Source organism: Pinus tabuliformis, chromosome 9 (genome assembly GCF_031772625.1).
Source record: "Pinus tabuliformis cultivar Carrire ecotype Pingquan chromosome 9, CPIR1, whole genome shotgun sequence".
NCBI classification, from domain to species: domain Eukaryota; kingdom Viridiplantae; phylum Streptophyta; class Pinopsida; order Pinales; family Pinaceae; genus Pinus; species Pinus tabuliformis.
The window spans coordinates 1,342,390,444-1,342,416,326 of NC_142307.1; the positions used below are offsets into that span (position 1 = coordinate 1,342,390,444).

At 39.0% G+C, this 25,883-nt stretch overlaps 1 protein-coding gene across 5 annotated transcripts in view; it reads right to left on the reverse strand.

Moving 5' to 3' along the window:
• The window catches only part of LOC149153483 (uncharacterized protein At3g49140-like), a 297,229-nt gene that overhangs the window by 165,210 nt on the left and 106,136 nt on the right, over positions 1-25,883 (reverse strand). For 3 of the 5 annotated variants that reach the window (XR_016262519.1, XM_089439338.1, XM_089439339.1), the window contains exons 8-9: positions 12,759-12,918; positions 12,241-12,560 (exon numbers count right to left, since the gene is read on the reverse strand). Coding sequence is in view for 4 of the 5 variants with exons in the window: in XM_089439338.1 (XP_089295464.1) it covers positions 12,241-12,560; positions 12,759-12,918 (480 nt within the window). In the remaining variant the exon portion in view is untranslated. Of the gene's footprint in view, positions 1-12,236; positions 12,561-12,758; positions 12,919-25,883 lie in introns of all 5 variants that reach the window. The other 2 variants (XM_089439340.1, XM_089439341.1) reach the window with 1 other exon arrangement.

Here is a 25,883-nt window from a genome sequence, read left to right on the forward strand (position 1 = left end):
TAATAGAAGTAAGATCTGCTAAAAAACTTACGCAGCTAGGTTCTTAACTCAGTTAGCAAAAGCAAAAATAAATAACCAATCTCATAAAATGACACAAATTTTTCCCAACAGAGTTCTTCATTAATGATCCAAACTTATGTAGGCTCCCATCATGAGATAATCGCCCAACTGAGAAAATATAGAATACAAATAAACCTGGATATGGTCTCGCAGATCTGCTCTAGATTGGTGCTCGATCTTCTATGCAAATCTAGATCTCCTGCCTCTTTGCATTACCTCAAACCCAACACACTTGCTCACTAAGATGGCTCTCTCCATCTTGTGTTGTTGTACTCTATCTTTCTCTTCTCCTTAGCCTTGCTTATATAATTTTACATTGAACTAAATCTCTAACCCTAGCCATTATCTCCAAAGTGATTAACGACCAAGATTAGATCTCGCCTCACTTGAGATCAACAACTAAAATTAAAAACATAGTCACTAAAGTAAATAATTTACTTTTCCTAGGTTTCTTTTAGCTCAATAAGCCAACATAATAGTATGTGTTTTTCCCTAAATTAGACTTAGGCTAACTTAGTAATCATGCTCACACTAGAGCAAGTACCAAGGAGACTACAAACAAATTTAGCATGCCTAAACACAAGACTTGTGCAGAAGTACCTACTTGAGCTACAAACATCAACATTCTACACAAGCCTTGTTAATTTTTTGCACTGGATTGTTCTTTGTTGTAGATAATTGCAATTTTAAGCCTTTTCAACATTTTCACATTACATTCACCCCATAACATCATTTCATCATTAGCAATTATGTAGCGAGAACAATAATATCAACAATGTCGCAGACCAGTAAGGAGCAAATGAAGAAAAACATACACAATAGAGACACCAAGATTTGCGTCAGAGACCAGGGAAAAACCCCACAAGGGGAAAACCCAACCAAATTCTTCCTCTATTAGATTTTCATTAGATGTTCAGCTAAGATACAATGTACAATAAGTGTGAGACACATCTTTCAACATCTAATACATGATGACTGGCAGCAAACAAGTATACACAGGTAGACACAAGAGCACTGTAGACATATTGTTATCACTGTCATCTAGATATGTCAAGGTCATTGCTACAACAAACATCATTTCCATGTCAACAACACTGTCATATCAAGATCACTGCCATATCTGAGATCATTGTTATGTCTGCAACAAGGTTACTGTCATAGACAAAACAAAATCACTTCCAGTCTCCAAGTCATAGACTATAGTCATGTCTCTGTCACAAGGATCACTATCTCACTATTAACATGGTCATTGTGTTATTAGGTCATTGTCATGTCCATTGTCATATAAGTCAAGATATCAAGAACATTGTCATGAAAATCAATCTCACATATCAAGAGCACATTTATGCAACAAGGTTTTTGCCATTGTCTTTTATCAAGAACACAATCATATACATAATCACAACCATATAGATCATTGTTAAGTTTATTGTCAATACATCATAATGCAGGCCACAGGAAGCGAGTCTCAAAGCTACGGAGTGCCACTGTATAGCATGCCACAGAGTAGAGCACCTTCAGGAGTGCAAGTGCGAGAGATGGCAATACTAAATGCGAGTCACTATTTCCAACCATATCATAGAGTGAGCCAGTGAGTATAAACATGTGACACCACTGTATAGTTTTAGAGTTTGTGAGCCATAGACTAGTGTGATATATTAAATATGCAAGCCACAGTCCTATGTAGTACGTGCTTTAGATCGAGCCTTAGAGCAAGCCACAAAAGATATATATATATATATAGAGAGAGAGAGAGAGAGCCACAAAATAAATACAAGCGTGTCCTGTAGAACGAACCACAAAATATATAGATGCAAGCACTATAGATTATACAATAGAGATGTGAGCCATAATAATAGTATCCATTGCGACACATAGAGAAATGTACAAGCCACAGTTATGAGCCATAGAGTATAGGATCCGTATAGATAACAAAGCAAGCCTCTGGAACAAATGCTAACCATAGCAAGCATAAAGTGATCCTCTGAAATTTAATGTAAGCCACTAAAAACAAAAAGTGAGCCATTGATAAATATAGCGAGCCACTCAGAATTAAATAAGAGAAGAGTCAAACCAATTAATAATTATATTTCTTTACCCAATTTAGAATTCTTCCTTTGGGGCAAGGAGGGCTTATCTTGGGTCTTTGGGTTCCTATGGGAAATTTGTCCCATAGCTGCCCCAATTTTCAACAAGCCTAAATGTCTAGGCGTGCAGAAGTCGCCCACAGATCTCCTTAGGAAACTCACTCAAGTGTGAGCAAGTTGCTAATGTAACTTAGTCTAAGTTTTAAACTTAGTAAAAGCACATAATTATTATGTTGGCTAATTGAGCTAAAGAAACTTAGGAAAAGTAAAGTAATTTACTTTCATGATTATGCTTAAATCTCAGCGATTAATCTCACGTGAAGTGAAATCTAATCTCGGTCATTAATCACTTCAAAGATTAGGGTTAGGTATTTAGCTCAATGTAAAGCTATAAAAGCAAGGCTAAAAAAAGGAGAAAGACACGCCATAAAGTGGCACTAGCCTTTGAGAGAGATTTTCTCAAGTGAGGAGTGTGATACTCTATTGTGTCGGGTCTGAGGAAGTGCAGAAGGGCAGCATTGAAGATCCAAATCAGTCAAGGAGATCAAGCACCAATCTAGGGTCCGATATGCTCAATTAGATCCAAGGCATATTGCATCTATAATTTTCATAGTTGGGCCATTATCCTAAGACAGGAGCCCATGTATGTTCAGAATTTTAATGAAGAATTTTTGATTGGGCAAAATTTGTTTCTATCATTGAGATTGAGATTATTCATATAACTTTTGCTTCCACTAATTGAGTTAAGAGCTTAGTTGTGCTTTCATTCGTAGATCTGTAATCTGCTAAAGTTAATGAATTAGCGAGTGCTAGGTTCAAGAAAAAATTAACACTCCAAAATATGGAGGTCTATTAAAAATGATTTTAGAGGAGTCCAACTAGTCGTTAGCTAGCTGTTATCTAGCCATTAAAAAAGTTATATAAAAGGATAGTCCCTCCTCTAGAGTTGTTTTTGTTGTCCTGTGAGATCAGCGCCATTAATAAAAGAAATCATTTGCAAACTTGTGTAATTTTTCTTACATTTGTGGGTTGGTGTAATGACCCATTTTCGATTTATAGGCAAAAAGGTATTAGCATGTATACGATGTATGCATATGATAGCTACATATGCATACATTGCATGCCTTGCACTAATATACTTATTAAATAATTATGAAAAATGTTTAAATAAATAATAAAAGGTTTGAGTGCCTAAAATAATTAAGGAGATATTACCTAAAATTTGACACTTAGAATATGCATAATAAATATTTCATAAGTATAAGATTAATGAATAAAATTAATACTCTCCACCATAATATTAAAGTTATAAGTTAATAATTATAAAATATATATAAATTTTACTTTATTTAAATATTATAATTAAAGTTTATAAAGTTAATTTAGATAATAAACATTACAAACATATTAATATATAAATGTACCTATAATTAAAATTTAAAAGTAAAAGTCAAACATATTAATATCTATGGCTATTAAATATTCATACCTCACCTTCCAGCGACACGGAACCTTATGACTCTCTAAATCAAATATGTCAAAAGCAGTGGAAGAAGGCGGCTACCACCTAGGAAAGATCCTTATACAAGTATGCAGAGAACTGGAAGAGGGGGCAAGGGGAATGAAAGATTGAAATTATGAACTGAAGATTGAATTCAAAGTTGAAGGATTGGAATTCAGAACTGGAGATTTCAGCAATTATTCTTGAAGCTTTTGGGCACAGAGTCCAGAGTGCTTCGATTACGAAGTATTTTGGAACTGGGTACCAAGGATTGTGCCCAATTTGGCAGGGAGGATTTGGTCATTTGGTAACAAGAGCGAAATTGGAGCGACGACAACCTGGGATTGACATCAAAAGCAAAAGCCATGTATGTATGAGTGAATTAAATTGATAAACCCCTATTTAAACTGCAATTGTAAATTCTGGTAGGATTTTGGAATAAAAACTGTGGTTTGGCATCTACAGTTGGCTATTACTATCTCTTTTATTCTTGGTTATTTTGTGGTAATCATTTTAATCTAAATTATTTTCCATTAGTAAGATCACATTGAGGGCCTGCACAATCAGGTGGAGAAGGAAAACTAGGGAGAAATCTTGTTTTGTTTCTTCATTGCCGGTGGTTCATTCCAACAATGGTTGAAGTTGACCAATGTTGCACACATCGCGATCGGGATTTAATCGGCGCCGGGAAAAAAGCGGAAAAAATCGTTAAAATCGGGAAAAAATCGTTTGGCACAAAAATATTCATTTTTTTTCAATTTTTTTCAATTTTTTTAATATCTAAACCATCTACAACATAAAATAAATACATTGACACATAAATATGATAAAAAAACTAATATATAAGATGTTCAATATCATTTCTAGCGCTAAAATCACACATAACATTGAATCATGTCCTGAATAGTAAGTCCTGAGTCCCAAGTCCAACTCAGCCTCAAAATATCAACAAAAAATATGATAATGTATCTCATCATGTCATAATGTCATATACAATAAAATGAAAGTCTAATCCTATTGATTTCCTCTGCCCCTCTTGCGAGAAAATGGCACAACTTTCTCTTTCCCTCTAGATGTAGAAGCTGGTGCCTGTGGTGGTGGAAATGGCAGTGGAGTCTGACGTGCTCTAGAAGCTGAAGAACTAGTAGTAGCAGCTACAGGAGGCTGAGGTGGACGGAGACCACGTCCTCTACTGGTGGTAGTGGTAGCCCGGGTAGCCCGGGTAGGCGGTGTCACCTCCTCCTCCTGCTCCTCCAACTCCTCCTCCTCCTGCTCCTGCTCCTGCTCCTCCTCCTCCTCCTCCTCCCCCTCATCCTGCACTAACCAATCCTCAGTGGGATCCATGAGAGGCCTCTCGGTCTCAACCCTCCATTCAGCAGTGGTGTCAATCCCATCCAATGAGATGGCTTCCGTATCAGGTGTCTTCTCTAGTTGTTCCACCCACAATCGAAGATTGTAGTAGACATAGACCATGTCATTAAGTCTATGGGACTCCAACCTGTACAAAGTTCATGAAATAATAAATTAATAATTAATATTATAAAAAAAATATTGTTTAAAACTTTAATGAATTCAAAAATTTATTTGGAAATTTGCAATATTTTAAATGTTTAAGTGTTAACCTATTGCGCTTCTTGTTGTGTATTTTTTCAAATACACTCCAATTGCGCTCACATCCCGAGGAGCTGCATGTTTGGCTGAGGATCCGCACGGCAAGATTTTGCAAAAGGGGGACTCTGCCACCATACATCTTCCACCATGCGTCTACAACAAAATTACAAAGAAAATTTTAAATAAACATAAGAAAAAAATGGAATTTGAAGAAACAATGAAATTTGAAACAAAGTTACAAAGTACATACTACATAGTACAAACTAAAAAATACCTGGCATTTTAACCGTCCTATCAATGACAGCCATCTCAAAGCCAAATGTGCCAGCTGACAACTTATATTGCTCAATTTGTCTAGAGACCTCCATACGTTCTTCTGAAGTTCTCACCATCTTCTGGACACAGGTTAATAATCCTTCCACGACCTCAACATCAAAATTAAACCCACATGCATAAGAAAATGCAGGGTTCAGGAAAAGGCCAGCAGCATGAATGGGACGATGGAGTGTGTTGTTCCATCGCTCATCAATGACCTTCCATAGAAGGAGTTGTCTCTGGAACCCATCATCTCCCTTGTCATCATAGTAGGACCGAATGGCTTCTTTGGCCCTATCCATGGCTTCATACAAATAGCCCATTGCGGGCTTCTCACCATCAACCAACCGAAGAACCTTTACCAAAGGTTCTGTAACAGCGCACACCTCCTGCACTCCCGCCCAGAAGTCCTCCTGGTATGAAACTAGTCTGCAGACGGCCTCTCCTTCTGGTTTGCGGCTCATTGACGAAGCACGCCACTCCTCTGAAAGAAACATTCTCTTCAAATCCCACATAGAATTCAAGAGGGATTGAAGAGATATGAAACTCGTCGCAAACCGTGTAATGGCGGGGCGCACCAACTCTTTGTTGTTGGTGCATTTTCTCATCAAGCTAAGCACAGATGTGTGATTGTAAATAAATTTTGTGATGCTTTTTGATGAGTCAACAACCTCTTTGACAAAGGGAATTTTCCCAATGTCCTCTAACATCAAATCAATACAATGGGCAGCACAAGGTGTCCAAAATAAAGTAGGATGCCTGTCCATAAGCATTCTACCAGCAGCAACATAATTTGCAGCATTGTCCGTTATGACTTGGACAACATTTTCTGCACCCACCTCCAAAATAAACACATCCAGCAAATCACATAAAGTTTTTGCATCTTTCATTTGATGAGTTGCATCAACAGATTTGATAAACATAGTCCCCAAGGGACAACTAACCAAGAAGTTTATAAGGGTTCTCCCCTTTTGGTCAGTCCAACCATCTGACATAACAGTGCATCCTGTTTGTGCCCATGATGCCCTAAAATCCTCCAATCTTTGGGTGCAGTCACGCTTTTCATCTTGAAGAAGCCGGCCTCTGAAATCATGAAGAGAAGGGAGTTTGTACCCCGGGCCAACACTGGCAACAGCATCAAGAGTAGGTTGGAAAAATGGATTATTCCTTATAATGCTGAAAGGAATATCACTCCAGAGGAGAAATTTTGTCATCAACTTGTCAGCTTTTTCTTTTTCAGTTCTTTTTAGCATTGAACCAATAGTTGGTTGTGAACCAGGTGTGGTTCGAGGAACAAAATATGATGATGCAGCTACCGGATTGACTGACGCTGCAGTAGAACCTGTGCCACTTGGCCCACTTCCTTCAACTGACCTTTTTAGTTGCCTTTTGAGTTCTTCTTTGGCGTCTCTAGTGTGCTCTAATTCTCCCAATGCTCTCATGGCTTTTTGGATAATTTCAGCATTTGTCTTTAGACAGGGCCCCACATCACGTCCAGGGATTTGTGCAAGGTGGAACTTCAACCTGTACACCCCCCCGAATATTTCCTTTCCACACAACTTGCAATACAAGTTTTGTCTATCATTCGGAGTTTTAGGGTCACCATATTCCCAGAAAGGATCCAATTTCCTTGGCATGTTTGTTTTTGAATTTTGAATTTGCAAACCTATGGAAAAATAAGGATTAGGAAATAGGAATTTAGGATTACATAAATGATAATAGTAAATACAAATTACAATTTAGCATTTGCAAAATTACAAGCTAATTATTTCCAAAATCCCAATTTCTAAACCCAAGTTACCCAACCAAATGCCAAAAAACAATGAAAAATCAAAAAAAATAAACAATGTTTAAAGAAAATGAGAAAATAAAAATCAAAAATTGGTTCTCATAGTCATAACAAATAACCCATCCCAAATCAATGAAAAATTTCCAAAAATTCTTTAAAAACAATGAAAAACAAAGTTTTTATAGAACCAAAACAAAAAAAAATTAATCTACATACCTGGTTTATGGACAAATTGGCGATCTTGGCTTGGATTCCTCCTAAAATCGCTTCGATTCGCTCCCACAACCGACGGCAACCCTCTCCCTCACTTCTTCTCCTTCTCCTCCGCGGCGGACTGCTGAATGAATAAAAAAAAATTCGTTTTTTCCATATAAAACCCCGCTGCCGCGCGCCCTCGCGATTTTAAGCGAAAAAATCGCGATTTTATCGATAAAAATCGCTATAAAAAAAAGAGGCGATTTTTTGGATAAAAATCGCGCTTTGAATCGGCGATTTTAAAAAATCGCGATTTTACGATTTAATCGCGATTTTATCGCGATGTGTGCAACACTGGGTTGAACCATTCCAACAAGGAGCTTTAACGGGGAAGGGAGCCTACATTTCACCTCATACTCGAACCGAAGGTCAAGGAACACAATGCTAAAGGTCGCTCCTAGCTGGGTCCGAAAAGTGGAGAGTACCTTAAGTCACAAGTGGGTGCGATTTCCTTTGTAAACCAATCCTACTTCCCTAATTAAAAACAAAATTGACTTAGAGAGGTGTGTATTTCACAACACAACTCTTGAGGCAAGTTATTGGGGCACAAGGTAAGGATTTCCAACAACCATATTATTCATAAAACTCCAAAAAAAAATCATTTTATGTTCTAATTTGGAATATTTTACTTCTTGTTTTTCTTCAAGTCTTATCTCATTTAACAAGTCTATTTACCTTTGATCTGTAAAACAGATAATTATTTTAGCCAAGGCATTGATACAGTAAACTTGGGTTAATTTCTGCGTATCTTTTACCCCTTGTATCAAGTATTTTTTTGCAGATCTGAGCATTAAAGTGGTTGTTACAGAATAAATACGCAATATTTCAAGGTCCCCTATGTTGAATTTTTGTAACTATGGTCGGTCTTCATAATGAATATTATTGATGTATTCTATAAAGCATGTTCTTCATGCTATCTTTGTCAAAAGAAAAATGTAAAAAGCCATGTTCTTCATGTCCTTTGAAAAAAGAAGAAAAATTAAATTTTTAAAGTTGAATTTAGTGGCTCCAAAAGAGGCCAAGTTGGCTCAGTTAGAAGAAGGCAGCCATTTGACCTTCAAGATGACTATATATATGAGGCAATTCAACCTCCTCATCAAGCAAGAATCTCGGTCTGTCTGAGGCAAGCGAAGGTTTGGTCTGAGCAGGCAAGCGAAGGTCTGGTCCAAGCAAGCAAGCGAAGGTCTAGTCTGAGGCAAGCAAGCAAAGGTTCGGGTCTGAGATAAACAAGCGAAGGTCTGAGGCAAGCAAACAAAGGTCTGAGGAAACCGAAGGTCTAAGGAAACCGAAGGTCTGAAGAAGGGAAGCGAAGATATCAGGCAAGCAAAGAACCTAATCTGAGGCTAAATAAGAAGTATTCTCTAAGGCAAAGAAGAAGGTGATCTAAGGGTTGCAGGACCAAGTTTATGGATCAAAAGGGAGGCCAAAATTCTGCCCTAATAGAGCAAGCCAGATCGAATTTCTTGGGTAGCCATATGACTTGACTAGGAAGCCGACGGACCAGGTTTGACCTAGCTGTATTGTTGGTTTGTTTGACTGATGTGTCTCTATTAAACTTGATGATTTCTCTAAGGAGAAGTTGTTGGGTTTTTCCCTATGCAGGTTTTCCAAGGGTAAATTCATGTCTTCTTTGTGTGGTTGCCTCTTCATGATTCTACTATCATTATTATGTTGTTGATGTCTTCTGTGTAATTGCTTAATGATGGAATAATGAATAGGAATGGGAATAAGGTCTAAATTATTCGAAGTAATTATCACTATAGAAGACCCTATATAAAAAATCAACACCCTACCCATACCAAGTACTTTGTTGGTATGTTGTTGATTTATCAATTAGAGTCAAAAATAGAAGCATTTTCAGCTGTTTCTATTGAATATTCATAACTGAAAATTTCCTGGGCATAGCATCCAGTGAAACTTGATCCCAAGATCACAAAAATAGAATTTCCAGCTTGCTGGAAATTGATCTTTTCTATTTTCCAAGGCTTGGAAGTCGTTAGATCCATATAATAACTTCTAACCTCCCCACCCTTAGATATTTGATCTAGTAATGCTTACGCACTATTTGGCTAGCATTTTAAGGGAAATTAGGTTGATGTCCCTATACTTTACTACATAATTTACAGTGTGCAGTTACTGGGAAACAAGTTGATTTGTTTTATAACCCCTCTAAACAGTGACCCAAACTGAAAAATAACTTCATAATTGGTTAGTTTATTTTTTCTACATCAATTTCAAATACTTATATGCCATATTTAATGTTGTTTAGTGTATTGTTTTGTTGTTTTTATTCTTTTGCTACAGATTTACAAACAAAAATCAGCAGAACAGCCCCTTAATTAACTCCACCTCATCTTTGAGCTCATTTAAGGCACTAGTTTTATTTGGAGTAATTGAGGTTTTGAGAGGGAATCCTCACCTGGCCTTTTAAGAGGAACTTGGGCCTAAAGAGCATGGGTTTGGGCCAAGATGATAGTGGATTCTTACCATGTGTATGCTCATCCTAGCACGTTGCATGGACCTTTGCAACCCTGCTAATCGAATTGGTAACATGGCCTTCAAGGATATTAATATAAATTTCAATTTTAAAGAGATGATCAAATGCTATGTTGGTCTTTCCTATATTGGGTTTCAACCTGAAGAGTTTAATCTGCTTCTTTTGTATTTAATCATTCTATCCCCTTTTTCTTTTATTGCAAAAGGACTAAGGTGGGTTGTTGTTATTGGGATATTACTTTGTGGCTCCTGTTGCAATATTCGATTTGTTCAAGTATTTCTAAAACATCTTATATTCACTTCAACAAGGTATTCCCTTCCTACGCATCCCCTTCTTGTGTTCTCTTGTATTGACCACCAAGTAAAGATGGATATGGTTAGTAGGTGAAGCTTCAGATTAGTAAGCCCAACTCCCCTTGAACAATAGCAATGGTTGTCAGTGGAACTGACCCCATAGTTTTGTTCAAATGGAAGGTTTGTTAATTGGTCATACAATTTCACCTTACTCAAAAGTTCTAGTATGATGGTCAATGCCCATAATGACTAAAAAGGTGCATCTCTATGTGACTTCTTTTACAATTGTAATGGAGAATGCACACTACAAGGACAAGCAGACTGACTCATTACACCTAAGTCACATGACACGAGGACATGAGACATGGAGGACACGTAAATACGAGTATTCGACACGAAACGCAGCAACCCCGGAAATAGGACACGTTATATATATATATATATATATTAAAAAATACTGAAATATAGTGCTTGATCCATATAGATATGAATCATGGTGATATCTATTTAGTATTTAGTATACACTATTTACTATTTAGTAATTTACTAGTTAGTTTATTAATTTACTACATCAATGATGTTCACAGTTTAGTGTTCATTGTTCATGTTATAATTTTTGTTATTAACTTCAAACAAGTTTGATCATGTTCAAACTTCACATAAGGTAGTTTATGAGCTATAATTTATATGTGTTCAAACTTCATTATTGACCAAAGCATTAATCAATCTTTCCCTCCCTTTAGACCTCGAAGGTGTACTGAGCAATGAGCACATGACGGGGAGCTGGGATTTTTATTTCAACACACGATCTATACATGGTCACTCCTGTAAAATTAAGTTAAGTTCCATAGGCTATAACACAACTTACAAGAAATTTAAGTGCTCCAAACTCTCAACAAAGCATGCGAATGCTCGTCTCCTACATCTCCAGGTCTAGGTCGATGTGAAGTTGTGAGCATTGCGCTCAAATCTGATGGAATTCCTCACACTGCACAACAAATTGGATTCCAGTGATGAGAAAACTCAACTTCGGTGGTGAACAATGACAAAAAAAAACCCAAAAATAAACCATGTTGCAGGTTTTAAATGTCACTTTTCATGGGACACGTGTCCTAAGAACCAAAAACGTTAGGGCACGTTTTCGACACGTCCAAAACACGTGTCTCGATTGGAGGACACGAAGAAAAACGTTTTCGACACGTTTTAGGGCGGTTTTCATGTCCAACACGTGAAATACGGGACACGAGACCCTGAGGGACGTGTCCTGTGACTTACCATTACACCAAGACTTAAAGAAGGTAATCCTCAATATCCATGTCAGAAAAGGTACAAGACAAAGAACTCCAATACCTATCTTGAAAATAGGACTATATGATATTGAATGGTCACAAATTAGAAATAGAAGCATGCATTGCTAGTCTATCATCTACAGACAGATGGAAGGTATATTCTCGAAGGGAAAAGACATCGAGTTTGACATGTAAGCGAGGAACACGTGCAATGGATATGAGCGAGATATACCAACTAGAGGTAATATATTTAAGCTTTGAAACATATCTTTTCCAATAACTTGTCCCCCACCTATGAAAATGTTCCTAAAATGTTACCATGATGAAAGTCCAGATGCATCAATCTGCTATCCAAAGAATTTCGCATGATCTAGATCTTTTTATGGTTTGATAACAATGCTAAATAATCTATAATTTCTTTTAACTTCAGGCATGATCTTATACAATTTACCTTTTCTATGGTGCTTGCACATCAGCCCAATGTACTTCAATTTACAGAAACAAAAGAAATGGGGAATAGTAGTTCCGCTGTTTCTAACTTGCCTGATTACCATAAACAGAAACTAGCTGAACGCTAAGAATATCAAGCTTGTATATTGAAGAGTTCTTATCAGATTCTTCTGATCCAAGTTCCCAAGGAATACCATCCTCAGGTAACATCATGGACACTAAGTCGGGATCATTGTCCTGTGGAATAGAGGACTCTGTGAACAGTTCATCACTTGGACTAGAATCTGTCACATCCAAATCTCTTGAATCGGACATATTCTCCAATTCAACAGTACTTGCAATTTCTGCTGGTCTTGAGTCTCTCACAGCATCATACGGTGAACTTGGTTCACCAGATCCATTACTGTCCTCGTCTGCAATCAAGAAGAAAGATATTTAAATAGCTTATAATGATTCAGTAAAGCAATGTTTTGCAATGATTTCGTAAAGAAATGTTCTATCTCACCAGCTGTGCCATCAATTATCCTTTTCTGTGCACTAATATTCATTTTACATCAGCTTACCTCTTGCTATGCATTTAACATTATGAACACTGCAGGAAGAAACCTTACCTTCTTCTGTATAATTGTCATCTCCACTTGAGTAGGATGGGCTATATAAAAACTTCCGTAAATAAGACTCTTCCTCCACATAAGCAGGTCTTAGAAGTCCAATAATGGAAATGCCATTTGACGGCCTATCCATCTTTACGAAGTAGTCCGTAGACACCACCTAAACAAGACAGAAATCACAGGGATAGCCAGAATTTTAACCAAGATAATATTTCATCCAAAAGAAGTACACTGAATTAAACACAGAAACAATTACATTTAGACTTTCTTCCAAATAATACTTCAAAACATCTCATAAAAATGTGATCCTGATAAAGGAATTTAGCTTAGAGTAAAAGAGGAAAGTTTCATCTCCTTGTTCAAGATGTCAGTTCAATAGATATTGATTCATGAAACATTATTAAGAAAAGAAATTTGTCAACTACTCTTCTTGAAGCAATTACTGAAACATATATCGCAACTCAGTAAAATCCACTAAGAACATTACATGTATAAACTTGAAACATTATATATCAAAGACAACAAACTTACAAACCTTGTTCAAAACCAAAACACAAGCATACAGGAAGATCGAATTGAATCTGGTAACATTAAACTTGCAGAATTGAAGTCTGTCACACGTCAAGTACCTGAATCTTTCACATGGTTCAGGTTTTGCTCTCAAGTAGCTCTAAAATAATTTACATCATCTCTAAAAATAGGCCCACAAGATATGAGCAGTTTTTCCATCCTCATTAATATGCTTCTATTCTACCAGCCTAGGTCCATCTTAACTCCAGATCTATCAAGCGCCGAGAGGGATCAAATCCCTTGAGGTGCAAACACTTAATTTTTGCACTTTAAAAAGGTTTGCACCTCGAATTATTTGATAGCTCTTGGAAGTTTGCACTTGATAGATCTAGAATTAAGATGCGCCTAGATTGGTAGATGCATGTGTGCATCTATATATATAAAGAGAGAGAGAGAGAGAGAGAGCACCTCTTTGTGCAAGGAAGTGCAATTCAAGAGGATGAGCAATGATATAAAAATTTGGCACTGCAGTGTAGAAACCAATTGATAAGTTTTACATAGAAATTATAAAATATAATTGAATACAATAAAGTTTTCATTTGTTGTAGTTCATCTCATTGAAGCTGTGATTTGTGCTGGAGAAACTTGATTTTGTCCTGTGCATCTTGTAAACAGATTTGAACATCCGTGAGAGTAAATTTGCTAATTTTGACTGTATCATCAACAGTTGAGAGTATTAGAGTATTTAGTAACTCTAATAACTCATCAATTCAACCCATTTTCCAAACAATTCAAGCAATTTTCCAAATGAAGGGTCTCATCAATACTTTGAGTCCTCAGCTATCCAAATGGAGCAGGTGTTGTCCAAATGTTGGAAACTGAATATCTCCTTAGTGACCAAGGTGTGAGTAGCAGCTAGCTCATTCAAGGTAGTATGCTTTGCTAATTCAGGTATGACACCTTGTCCTTAGGGAATGGAAATAGAGTGGCCTCATCTACAAGAGTAGTAAGTTAGCAAGAACCACCAACATTGTAACAGAAGTCATCGTAACAAACCCTCCAACTAGGGTTCTAACTCAAGCTTCTTTTACAGTAATTCCCACTCTTTTGTGCAGGGCTGTAATTCAGGTTTATTCCAATAGGTAAATTATGAACAGATAGTCCCAAAGACTTGTAGAGAGATTGGCTTGACCATCATGTTGTTGACATGCTTGTGTCCTGTGTCATTTTGGCTGACCCAGTCTTAATTAGGCCATTAAAATATATGACATGCCTCAGTGAAACCTACCATGGCATCAAAGTTACCATTATTGGGGACTCTGAAATACTTTCTAAATGTTTTGCACAGCATTTCCACATTCTAGCGCTTCAATTACATCAATCCTTTAGCATTGATTCCATTTTCCAATGAATGTATGCCCTCTGATTTCTAATTTACTTTATCTGAATATGAAAAATTGGTTTGGGGCTGACAATGACAAGTACAATCTTCAGAGGAAAAAAAGGAATGGAAACAAAAGCAAGAAAAAACAACTACTTCATGGTTCTTCACTCTTATCAACGGGGTTCCCACAGCATAGATATTGGTTTGAGAGCATTCTCTACCATTTTTCTAAACAATTTACCAACTTCCAAGATGATCAGCCTCAATAACTTTTTGTCCACAAAGTATATGTTAATTTTTCTTAGGGCTATATTGTTCTTTGTTATAGATAATTGCATTTTAAGCTTTTTCATCATTTACATATGCATTCACCCCATTACATCATAACATCATTAGCAATCATGTAGAAAGAACAATAACATCAAAATTGCAGCGAAACATAAAGGGACAACAGAAAAAAAGCATGCATAAATGCAGACACAAGGAGTTAGGTCAGAGACCAGGGAAAAACTCCACAAGGGGGAAAACCCAACCAAATTCTTCTTCTGTTAGATATTCATCAATTGTTCAGCTGAGATACAAAGTACATCCATAGTGAGATACACCATTACATCAGGCCTCCTAGGGCCAATCTAAGTCAGTTCACAACTTCGATTGTGAACTGACTTCCAATAACTAAATGAATTCAAGAAAGCTTTCGCTATATCATCAAGCATTGTTACATGTGTTGGGCTATATCAAGTATATCATGCTGTCAAGTAGATGAGTCATGCATCAAAGTTATATCAAAGTCACAGTCATATTGAAGGTACTGCCACATCAGATCACAGTCATACCAAGCCACTACCATAGATCAAGGTTCAAGCCATATCCTATCATTGTGATACATCAAAATGTCTGCCATGTCTACCATACCATATTACTGTCATACATACATTAAGGGAGTCTACTATATCTCTATACGAATCATTCTCATATACATACCATAACGGTGTTTGCCATGTCACACATACCATAAGGGTATCTGCCATGTCTGCTATATACCATAAGGGTGTCTGCCATGTCATACATACTATAAGGGTGCCTGCCATGTTTGCTATATGAATCACTGTCATATACATCACATAAGGATGTCTGCCATGTTTGTCACATATCTCTAATTAACTTATTCATCACAATTAATGAGATCACTGCCATCATTCTCCATTATCATAGGCACAAACGTAAACACAAGCTATTGAACAAGGTTTGTGAACAAGGATCATAACCATACATTTAACTGTATCATTCTTAAGGCTCAGATGTACTATTGTTCCACAATAACAATGTGAGTTACATATTACGAGTCAAACACAAAAATATCAATGCAATCTCAATGATAGAAATACGTGCCACATAATTTTAATTACATCCACAGATAATTGTGTGCTATTGATGCGAGTTGCTGAAATAATGCAAGTCTCATAAATAATGTAGCGAGCCACACTATAATTTATAAGCCAGAGTGACGCCATGCAATGTTTTAAAACTCCGACTCGGCCAAGGGTTGACTCCGACTCTGACTCCGACTCGGTATCGACTCGACCGGCTCGATTTCAATGACTCGATCGTTGTAAAAAATACATTAAATATTTATTTTTTATAAAAACACATAATTTTAAAGATTTTCATTCATGTTTCCAAACACACAGCATTAGAATATAGATAGAAGACAGCATATGATCAAAGTAGGCTCATGAATATATCCATTATATCAAAATGGCACCCAGTGCACTGTCCAATACATACACGATGATGATATAGAGATCAAAACAAAAACACATAACCAAGGAGGCTAGAAATGGCCTCTACAACAAAATTCTGTGACTAGTACTACTGGCTACTGCTAGAGTTGCCAACATCATCTGGCTCAGTGTTACTTGGGAGCGGGAGCAAAAGCGGGGAGCGGGAGAGAAAACGCGAGCGGGAGCGACATTTCCAAAAGCTCCTAGTTTGGAAGCGAATCCCGGAGGTGTTAAAATTGGCAACCAGGGCAAAACTTCATGTGGGTCATCTTATTCATGGCTGATAATATTTTTTATTAGATTCCTCTTGTCGAGAGGTGTAGGATTGATATAAAGATCATCCGATTCCGATAAGTATTCATGGAGATATGAATTTATTTTGATTATGGAATTATTATCAAGCCGACCTACAACTCATGTAGGCTCAGAAGCCCAACAGTCGCATCTATTCACCCACCAACGTTGTGTATAAATATAAGAGGACTTTTCCTCATTTGGACTCACTCATCTCATCACATCTCTCTCTCTCTCTACTATGCAGAAATGAGTCTCTTCTCTACTGCGCTGAAATGGGTCTCTCTCTCACACATGTGAAGCCGGAAGCTGTTGAATTTGAAGCTGCAACTGCAGAAGTAAAGATTGACTTGCGTGGCCTAGAAGATCTCCTCTTTGGAACTGCACTGTAGGTTCATCTAAACCTCCTCTGAAAGCCGCAACTTTTGGTGGTGGAATGAAGTCAATCCGATGAATGGTTTGCAAGATATCGACTGCCCTAGTTTGAAGCCGGAAACTGCTGAAACTGAAGCTGCAACTGCAGAAGTAAAGATTGACTTGCGTGGCCTAGAAGATCTCCTCTTTGGAACTGCGCTATAGGTTCATCTGAACCTCCTCTGAAAGCCGCAACTTTTGGTGGTGGAATGAAGTCAATCCGACGAACGGTTTGCAAGATATCGTCTGCCCTAGTTTGATAATGAAGCCGCTAACGCTGATGCTATTGATCTAGGGTTTGCTACTGCTGATATGAATCAGATTTATTGTACTATTTCTCTTTGTTGAATTATTGAAGATAAAAGAAGATTTGATCAAAGGGTTTCCCCACACATTGTGGGGTTTGTCCTTGGCTAGCCGCCACATCTTGTGTCTCTTGTCTTGGCTTGTTTTCTGTCGATCGTTTAATGTTCTATCTGCACTTTACTTTATGTACGTGTGATTGCTAATCTTTGGAATATAATAAGGAAAAGAAGTAAACTGTTATAAGCATAGAACATACCATAACTCAACATGGTATCGGAGCTGAGGTGAAGACAAAGCCCGAGCAAGAGCAATCATCGAAGAGAATATTGGCAAGGCTATCCTAAAAGAACTATGGGGTCCTCAACACTCTTTCCTGCTGAAGACAAGCTCCGTGAGAAAGCTGACTATCACGGATGGAAGATGTCTATCGATCTAACCCTTGAGAAACAAGGAGTGTTGGATCATGTGAGAGGCAATATTGTTGAGCCTCCATCAAATGCATCCGCTGCTGCCTGGAACAAATGAAAAAATGGAGAAGTCAAAACAATAGAAGATCATCCGGAACTCTATCGACAAGCACTTGGTGGCCTACATCTCTGAACTGGACACCTCCAAGGAAATCTACGATAGACTGGTGAGTTTATTTAAAGTTAATGATGCAAATCAAGTTTTGTTTCTTAGAAATAAGCTGAGGGAAATCAAGAAGGGTAAAGATGAAAGTATGCAAGCATACTTCTTAAGAATCACCGAGATCAAGAACGATCTCCTATCTATTGGGGAAACTATTACTGACAGAGAAATGGCACTCACAACTCTTGGAGGATTGCCATTTGAATGGTATGTGTTCAGGACTACTCTTTTGAACTATAATGTAATTCCTGGTTTCGAGGAATTAATGGCTAGATGCATTCAAGAAGAAACAAGGGAAGAAGTGCAAGAAATGCCCATGCCTAAAGGTCCTCCTGCTGCCTTTTCTTCTCATGCAAAGAAAAGAAATAATTCCAGGACTAAATCAAAAGGAAAGGCTGGACCTAAGGCTGGAAGAAAATGATGATGTTACATTTGCGATAAAGCAAGTCACTATGTATGAGATCATGAGCATCATGATGAATGAGATCATGGACATAAAGGGCAACATGAGATCATGGACATATAGGATAGCATGATGATGATGCACACTAGTTTGAGCAGCATTATGATGGATAAAATCATGGACATGTGCAGCATGATGATAATCATGATTAGAGAAGCATGGTACAGTATGCAGTGGTGCAACTCAAAATCCCTCTGATGGCAATCAAAGGAATGACAAATTCAACAACAAAGGTAAGAGGAGAGCTGGGAATCAAGGAAGAGGACAAGCATTCAAGAAGGCTAGAAATTCTAGGATGTATTAAATGCACCTGACCTCAAAAGGAACCTAGTGTCCATCTTGGCAATGGAAGACAGAGGCTACAAGGTAACCTTCAGCAATGGCAAGGTATGTATATGGAAAAATAATGTTAAAGATGCCTTTACTCTTGGGTTTAGTGTTGATTCATTATATCAAGTCGATGGAAGTCCCCTAGGTGTCATGTCTTGTGACACAACTCTTTAGTCCGAACTTTGGCATCGGAGGTTTGCCCACCTTCATTACAAAGCTCTACCCGATGTAAGACAGATGGTAACAGGGATGCCCGAATTCCAAGTAGAGAAAGAAGGTGTATGTCCAGGATGTGCCAAAGGAAAGCTCAAAAGGGGACCATTCCCCTCAAGCCAAAGCAAGACCTCTGATATATTACAATTGGTTTACTCAGGCATACCTGAGGTTGGCATTAAGAGGGAGACTACTACACCACATACTCCTGAGCAGAATGGTGTGGTGGGAAGGAAGAACCACACGATGATGGAAGCTGTCCGGGCCATGCTACATGATCAAAGACTTCCAAAGTTTCTATGGGTTGAAACTACAATCACTGCCGTATATGTACAAAATCGATGCCCTCATCAAGCATTGGGTTCCTAAACTCCTGAAGAAATGTTCACCACTGGTCAAAGGGAAGTCGTGATTAGTCATGATGTCACCTTTGACAAAGATATGGCTCTCAGCAAGGTGGACAATCTGCTGACTTTAAGTAGCTCTCAAGAAGCCGACACCAGGGAACCGAAAGAAAAGGATGATGAATCAATGCCTGATGTAGAAGAACCCATGGATCCGATTGATCCTCATCCACATGAGCCTTCCTCTTCTAGGAAGAGGCCTTCATGGCTTAGGGGGATACTTGATGATGCTGAAGGACATGCTGCACCTTGAGGAACCTTCCATCAAAGTAAGAAACTTAACAGGTATCAGGGATACCTGACCATCATGAGCACGATCATACAAAATGAACCTTCATCATTCTCAGATGTCATCAAGCATTAACTATGGAAGGATGCTATGACCATAGAATAGGAATCTATTATGGAGAATGATGTCTGGGAAGTAGTTCCCAGACCCTGGACAAGACAATTGTTACTTCAAAATGGCTTTACAAGATAAAGCATGCAGCAAATGGAAGTATGGAAAAGTATAAGGTTCATTTTGTTGCTCGTGGTTTATCCCAGAAGGGAGGTATAGACTATGATATTTGCACCTGTTGCCAGATATACGACCATCCGCTTGATCATAGCCCTTGTGGCTTCACAAGGATGGAACCTACATCAGATGGATGTTAAGACCGCGTTCTTTCATGGCTCTATCAAAGAAGAGGTCAATGTGGAGCAACCTAAAGGATTTGAGATTTATGATTGAAAATCTCATGTATGCAGGTTGAAGAAGGCTCTCTATGGGCTAAAGCAAGCACCCCGAGCATGGTATGAGAGGATCGATAGCTACTTGATGAAGCTGGGATTCACTAGGAGTGAAGCTGATCCTAACCTTTACTTTAAGGTTGAAGATGACAAGCCTCTCATACTGGTGTTGTATGTGGATGACCTCTTTCTAACAGGTGCAAACCCTCTCATTCACAAATGTAAGAGGGAGATGGCTTCTGAATTTGAAATGAAGGACCAAGGACTTGAAGTGTGGTAGAAGCCAAGGGAAATTTTCCTATCTCAAGGAAAATATGTGGTAAATATATTGGAAAGATTCAGTATGATGGACTGCAAGCCTGTGACTACCTCGAGGATCTTAACTTTTAGAAGTTATATGGTAGTGATGTCGGACCAAACTTGGGAAATGCCTCTGAGTTTCAAAAACTCATTCGCATTGATGTTCTTGGTGAACCTCCGTCCGAACATATGTTTTGCAGTTAGCATTGTGAGCTCATATTTGGTTGAGCCTCACTGGATTGATGCCAGGAATCTTCTGAGATGTCTTCAGGACACAATCTCTCATGGATTAAGATACACTGCCGGAGATGCGAGACTACTTGGATATACTGATGTTGATTGGGCAGGCAGTGTGGTGGACCGTAAGAGCACTTCCGGGTACTGTTTCACCTTGGGATCTCCTTCGATATCCTGGATGAGCAGGAAGCAGAAGTCGGTGGCTTTGAGCACCGCCGAAGCAGGATATATTGTTGCTAGCATAACCTCGTGTGAGGCAGTCTGGTTGCGAAAGCTCTTCAGTGAGCTGTTTGGATTTACAGTGGATACCACTGTGATTCTCTGTAACAACCAGAGGTGGGATTCGATTATTGAGGAATCCCATATTCGTCAATTGTTCCAGCAGATAGACATCATCTGGGATATGGTAAGTCGATGAGCAAGGAAGCTCCTTCACATTAAGATGATGTACAGGTTGATACACCTTGTCAAAGCCCCGAGGAAAGATCTAATCTGTGATTTTCCCAAACGACTTAGAGTCGGCAAGAAACCCTTGTACAAGGGTCCTGCATGTTGCATACATTGATCTCTGGGAGCTCTGAGGGCTTGCGGTTCCTACTGGAGCAACATATGACCACAGGGTGACTCACCCTCCCCTGGTGGTGCACACTGGAACAAGATGATTCGCTCTCTTGTGGGACAAGATGATTCGCTCTCTTGTGGGACAAGATGATTCGCTCTCTTGTGGAACAGGATGATTCGCTCTCTTGTGTAGCAGGATGATTAGTTCTCCTGTGAGGCCTGGATTGATGTGTTCTCCATGGCAGCCTGGATTGATGTGTTCTCCACGGCGATTGTAGCAGGATTGATGTGTTCTCCTATGAGGACAGGATTGATTAGTTCTCCTGTCGAGGCATCCTACCCATGCAGTCTGGGACTCATGGGAAGTACCTCTCATCTAATCAATGAGCAGGGAAATGAAGTTAGGGACCATAGTAGTACCGATGGACGCATCGTTGTATCTACCATACTCCCTACACTAGGATGACCTCCATTGATCTGGGATCAATGATACTGGTCTGGGACCAGTGGTAGGAGTTGTACCATACTATGACGCTGACTTCGGGTCGGTTGAGACTGGTCTGGGACCAATGGTACATACTCCGAGACTGACTTCGTGTCAGTGCAGTACTGGTCTGGGACCAGTGAGAGTGGTACATACTATGACGCTGACTTCGAGTCGGTTGAGACTGGTCTGGGACCAGTGGTACATACTCCGAGACTGACTTCGTGTCAGTGCAGTACTGGTCTGGGACCAGTGAGAGTGGTACATACTATGACGCTGACTTCGGGTCGGTTGAGACTGGTCTAGGACCAGTGGTACACTCTCTGAGACTGTGATACTGGTCTGGGACTAGTGGTAGGAGTGGTACTTACTATGAAGTTGACTTCGGGTCGGCTGAGACTGGTCTAGGACCAGTGGTACGCACTCTGAGACTGACTTTGAGTCAGTGGAGGATGATACTGGTCTAGGACCAGTGGAGTTGTACTCACTATGACGCTGACTTCGGGTTGGTTGAGACTGGTCTGGGACCAATGGTACTTACTCTGAGACTGACTTTGAGTCAGTATGATACATCCTCGATCATTTCTTCTTCTTCATAATTCGGACAAAAGCAGAGCAGAACAGAACAATGCAAGAGCAGAGCAGAACAGAGCAAAACAGTACAGATCAGTGCAGGGCAGAACAAGACAAAGCAGAACAGGCAGAATAAAGCAAAGCAGGGCAAGGGTCAGCCTGTACAGGGCAGTGCATTTGATGGATGAATAGTAACGACCGATAGACAGATTACAGATGAAGTTCTCCATGGTTGAGAGGGAGTGTTAAAATTGGCAACCAGGGCAAAACTTCATGTGGGTCATCTTATTCATGGCTGATAATATTTTTTATTAGATTCCTCTCGTTGAGAGGTGTAGGATTGATATAAAGATCATCCGATTCCGATAAGTATTCATGGAGATATGAATTTATTTTGATTATGGAATTATTATCAAGCCGACCTACAACTCATGTAGGCTCAGAAGCCCAACAGTCGCATCTATTCACCCACCAACGTTGTGTATAAATATAAGAGGACTTTTCCTCATTTGGACTCACTCATCTCATCACATCTCTCTCTCTCTCTCTACTACGCAGAAATGAGTCTCTTCTCTACTGCGCTGAAATGGGTCTCTCTCTCACACATGTGAAGCCGGAAGCTGTTGAATTTGAAGCTGCAATTGCTGAAGTAAAGATTGACTTGCGTGGCCTAGAAGATCTCCTCTTTGGAATTGCGTTGTAGGTTCATCTGAACCTCCTCTGAAAGCCGCAACTTTTGGTGGTGGAATGAAGTCAATCCGATGAACGGTTTGCAAGATATCGACTACCCTAGTTTGAAGCCGGAAACTGTTGAAACTGAAGCTGCAACTGCAGAAGTAAAGATTGACTTGCGTGGCCTAGAAGATCTCCTCTTTGGAACTGCGTTGTAGGTTCATTTGAACCTCCTCTGAAAGCCGCAACTTTTGGTGGTGGAATGAAGTCAATCCGACGAACGGTTTGCAAGATATCATCTGCCCTAGTTTGATAATGAAGCCGCTAATGTTGATGCTATTGATCTAGGGTTTGCTACTGCTGATATGAATCAGATTTATAGTACTATAAAAAATCTGATATGAATCAGATTTTTTATAGTATTATTTCTTGTCTTGGCTTGTTTTCTGTCGATCGTTTAATGTTCTATCTGCACTTTACTTTATGTACGTGTGATTGCTAATCTTTGGAATATAATAAGGAAAAGAAGTAAACTGTTATAAGCATAGAACATACCATAACTTAACAGGAGGAGTTCGACAACCAATGTCACTAACATCAAGGTACATAGAGGGATTGGTGCTCTTGATTAAATACGAGTTCCATACCCTAATACATGACAAAATTCAATGGAAACATTGCAATCCCCCAATCCTGAAATCCTGAAAAACTGATAAGTCTGCTGGATTTTGAATGAAATCTAATATTCTACTTTCTCCATATGAAATCCAATGAGGTCGGAACCACTCTCAAACATCCTGAGTCATTTCATGGTAATGTTAAAAATTTAAGTAAAAAGATGAAAATGAAGATTAAGGAGAAAGTCACTTTTACTTTAAGAATTTAACATTACCATGAATAGCATATCAACACTAGGGATCAGAGTCAGACAGGGAAACCCATGAGTCAAACAGGGAAGCCCGAGGAGTCCCCAAAAATAAAAAAATCAAAATCAAAAATAAAAAAGCCGTTTTTGGGGTTCAATGGCCGTTGTACGTAACCCTGCCGGGTTGATATGGACTCGGCCGGCTCAATATTAACCCGGCCGGCCAAACCAGTTCAATGGCTGGGTCACAAAATCCAAGGCTGGCTCGGACCAACTCGGCCAAGTCAGTTCCGAGCTGGCCGTTTTTTAAAACATTGACGCCATGAAACTGTGTATCAAATGTGAGCCATGCAATCCATAGAATAATTGTATAAGACATAAAGAAGATGAAATGGCCACAATAAATCATATACGCCACTGTGAATAAATATGTGAGCCACCAAGTAAAGGAGCAGGCCACAAAAGTTGTAACGAACCATCTAAATTGATCCATTAATAAAATTTTAAACTTTATAATATATATCTATATATATTAAATTTTATAAAATATATAATTAGACTTTATAATATGAAATGTTATAAATTATATCATTAAACTTTATAACATATATAAAGGAAATATTATAAAAACATAAATGAACTTTCTGAACGTAAATCTAAACTGTGCTAAAGAATAGATATATACCACAGTTCATAAAAGGGGCGCGTCCAACCTGCTAAAAATTTATAGCAGAGCACACCTTGCCGGGAAATATCTGAGAGTTAATTGCATGCAGAGGCGTGTCAAGAGGGAGAAGAGCGGTGGCCGTAAGCAGGAGGGTGGCCACCGCCAAGCCTTCCATTATAAATCACGAATCTGAACCGATCAGGGGGCGAGATGGAGCAGTGAAACCAGAGGAGGTGGAGCAGAATTTAGCAGTGACAGAGATTTACTATTGGATGAGCCTTAATCTGACTGAGGTTCTGGGCACGGGGGACAGTGGGCTTCTGTGAGAAGCTTGCTGGATTGAGCAGCCAGCCTCTGCTCAATCAGGTTGGGTGGAATTGGTCTCCCTGGGTAATTGGAGCAGTAACTGGAGCAAACGGCAGCAGAACAAAACAGCAACAGTATCGACAGCTTCACAGGATCAGCTAGCAGTTCAGGTAAGTGCAAAAATTAAGTTTTTAAGCTTCCTGTTTTCCAGTTTATGAATATTTACATGTTTTCTGTATTTCGAATTATGGGCATTACACATGGTATCAGAGCCGCGTTCAAACCCTTCGGGACCTCACAGGCCCTACGCAGGTAGAACGATGGGCAGTTATGCCTTGGTGGCCAAGTTTTATTACTGCTATTCCATTCTACCCGAGTTTTCAAAATTTCTGGTTCGGGCTAGGTCTTGCCGTCTGTGGTATCTGTTGATTTATTTTATCATATGCGTCCCTTTTCTGTTTGCTTGATTCTGTTTTTTTTTTTTGCATTTTCTCGAAGGCCATGCGATACGGAGGATGGATTTTTTAAAAAACCCTCGGCAATCTGGCTGCAGAGGCTGATTGAACCCTTGATCTTATAATTATCACCATTAATTCTTCATATTTATCCAAGATCGGCCAATTTACCTCGTTCAGGCCGACTTCCGTGAATTCTGAGCTACTTGGGGACTTTCTTCTTTTAATCGGTTCGTTGGAATTCAAGGGTTTCAAATCTTGGGTTCATTCTCAGTTCACAGGGCCGTGATTGATAAGGTACCATTGATTAATTCACCCGTTTCGCAAAATTAATGGTTTTCCGGTATATAATTCTGTAAGATTTAAAATCTCATTGAGAGAAAGCCAGAAGGACGGCGAAACATTTATATTCTGCCGACAGGGGTTAGTATTACGTGTTGGGTTAAGTGCGTGGCCCGAGTTCAATTCCTTTGGAGCGGCGTCACAGTTTGGTTTTGATTACAGAATCAAACCATGTTCCAAACTGGTTATGACACCCACT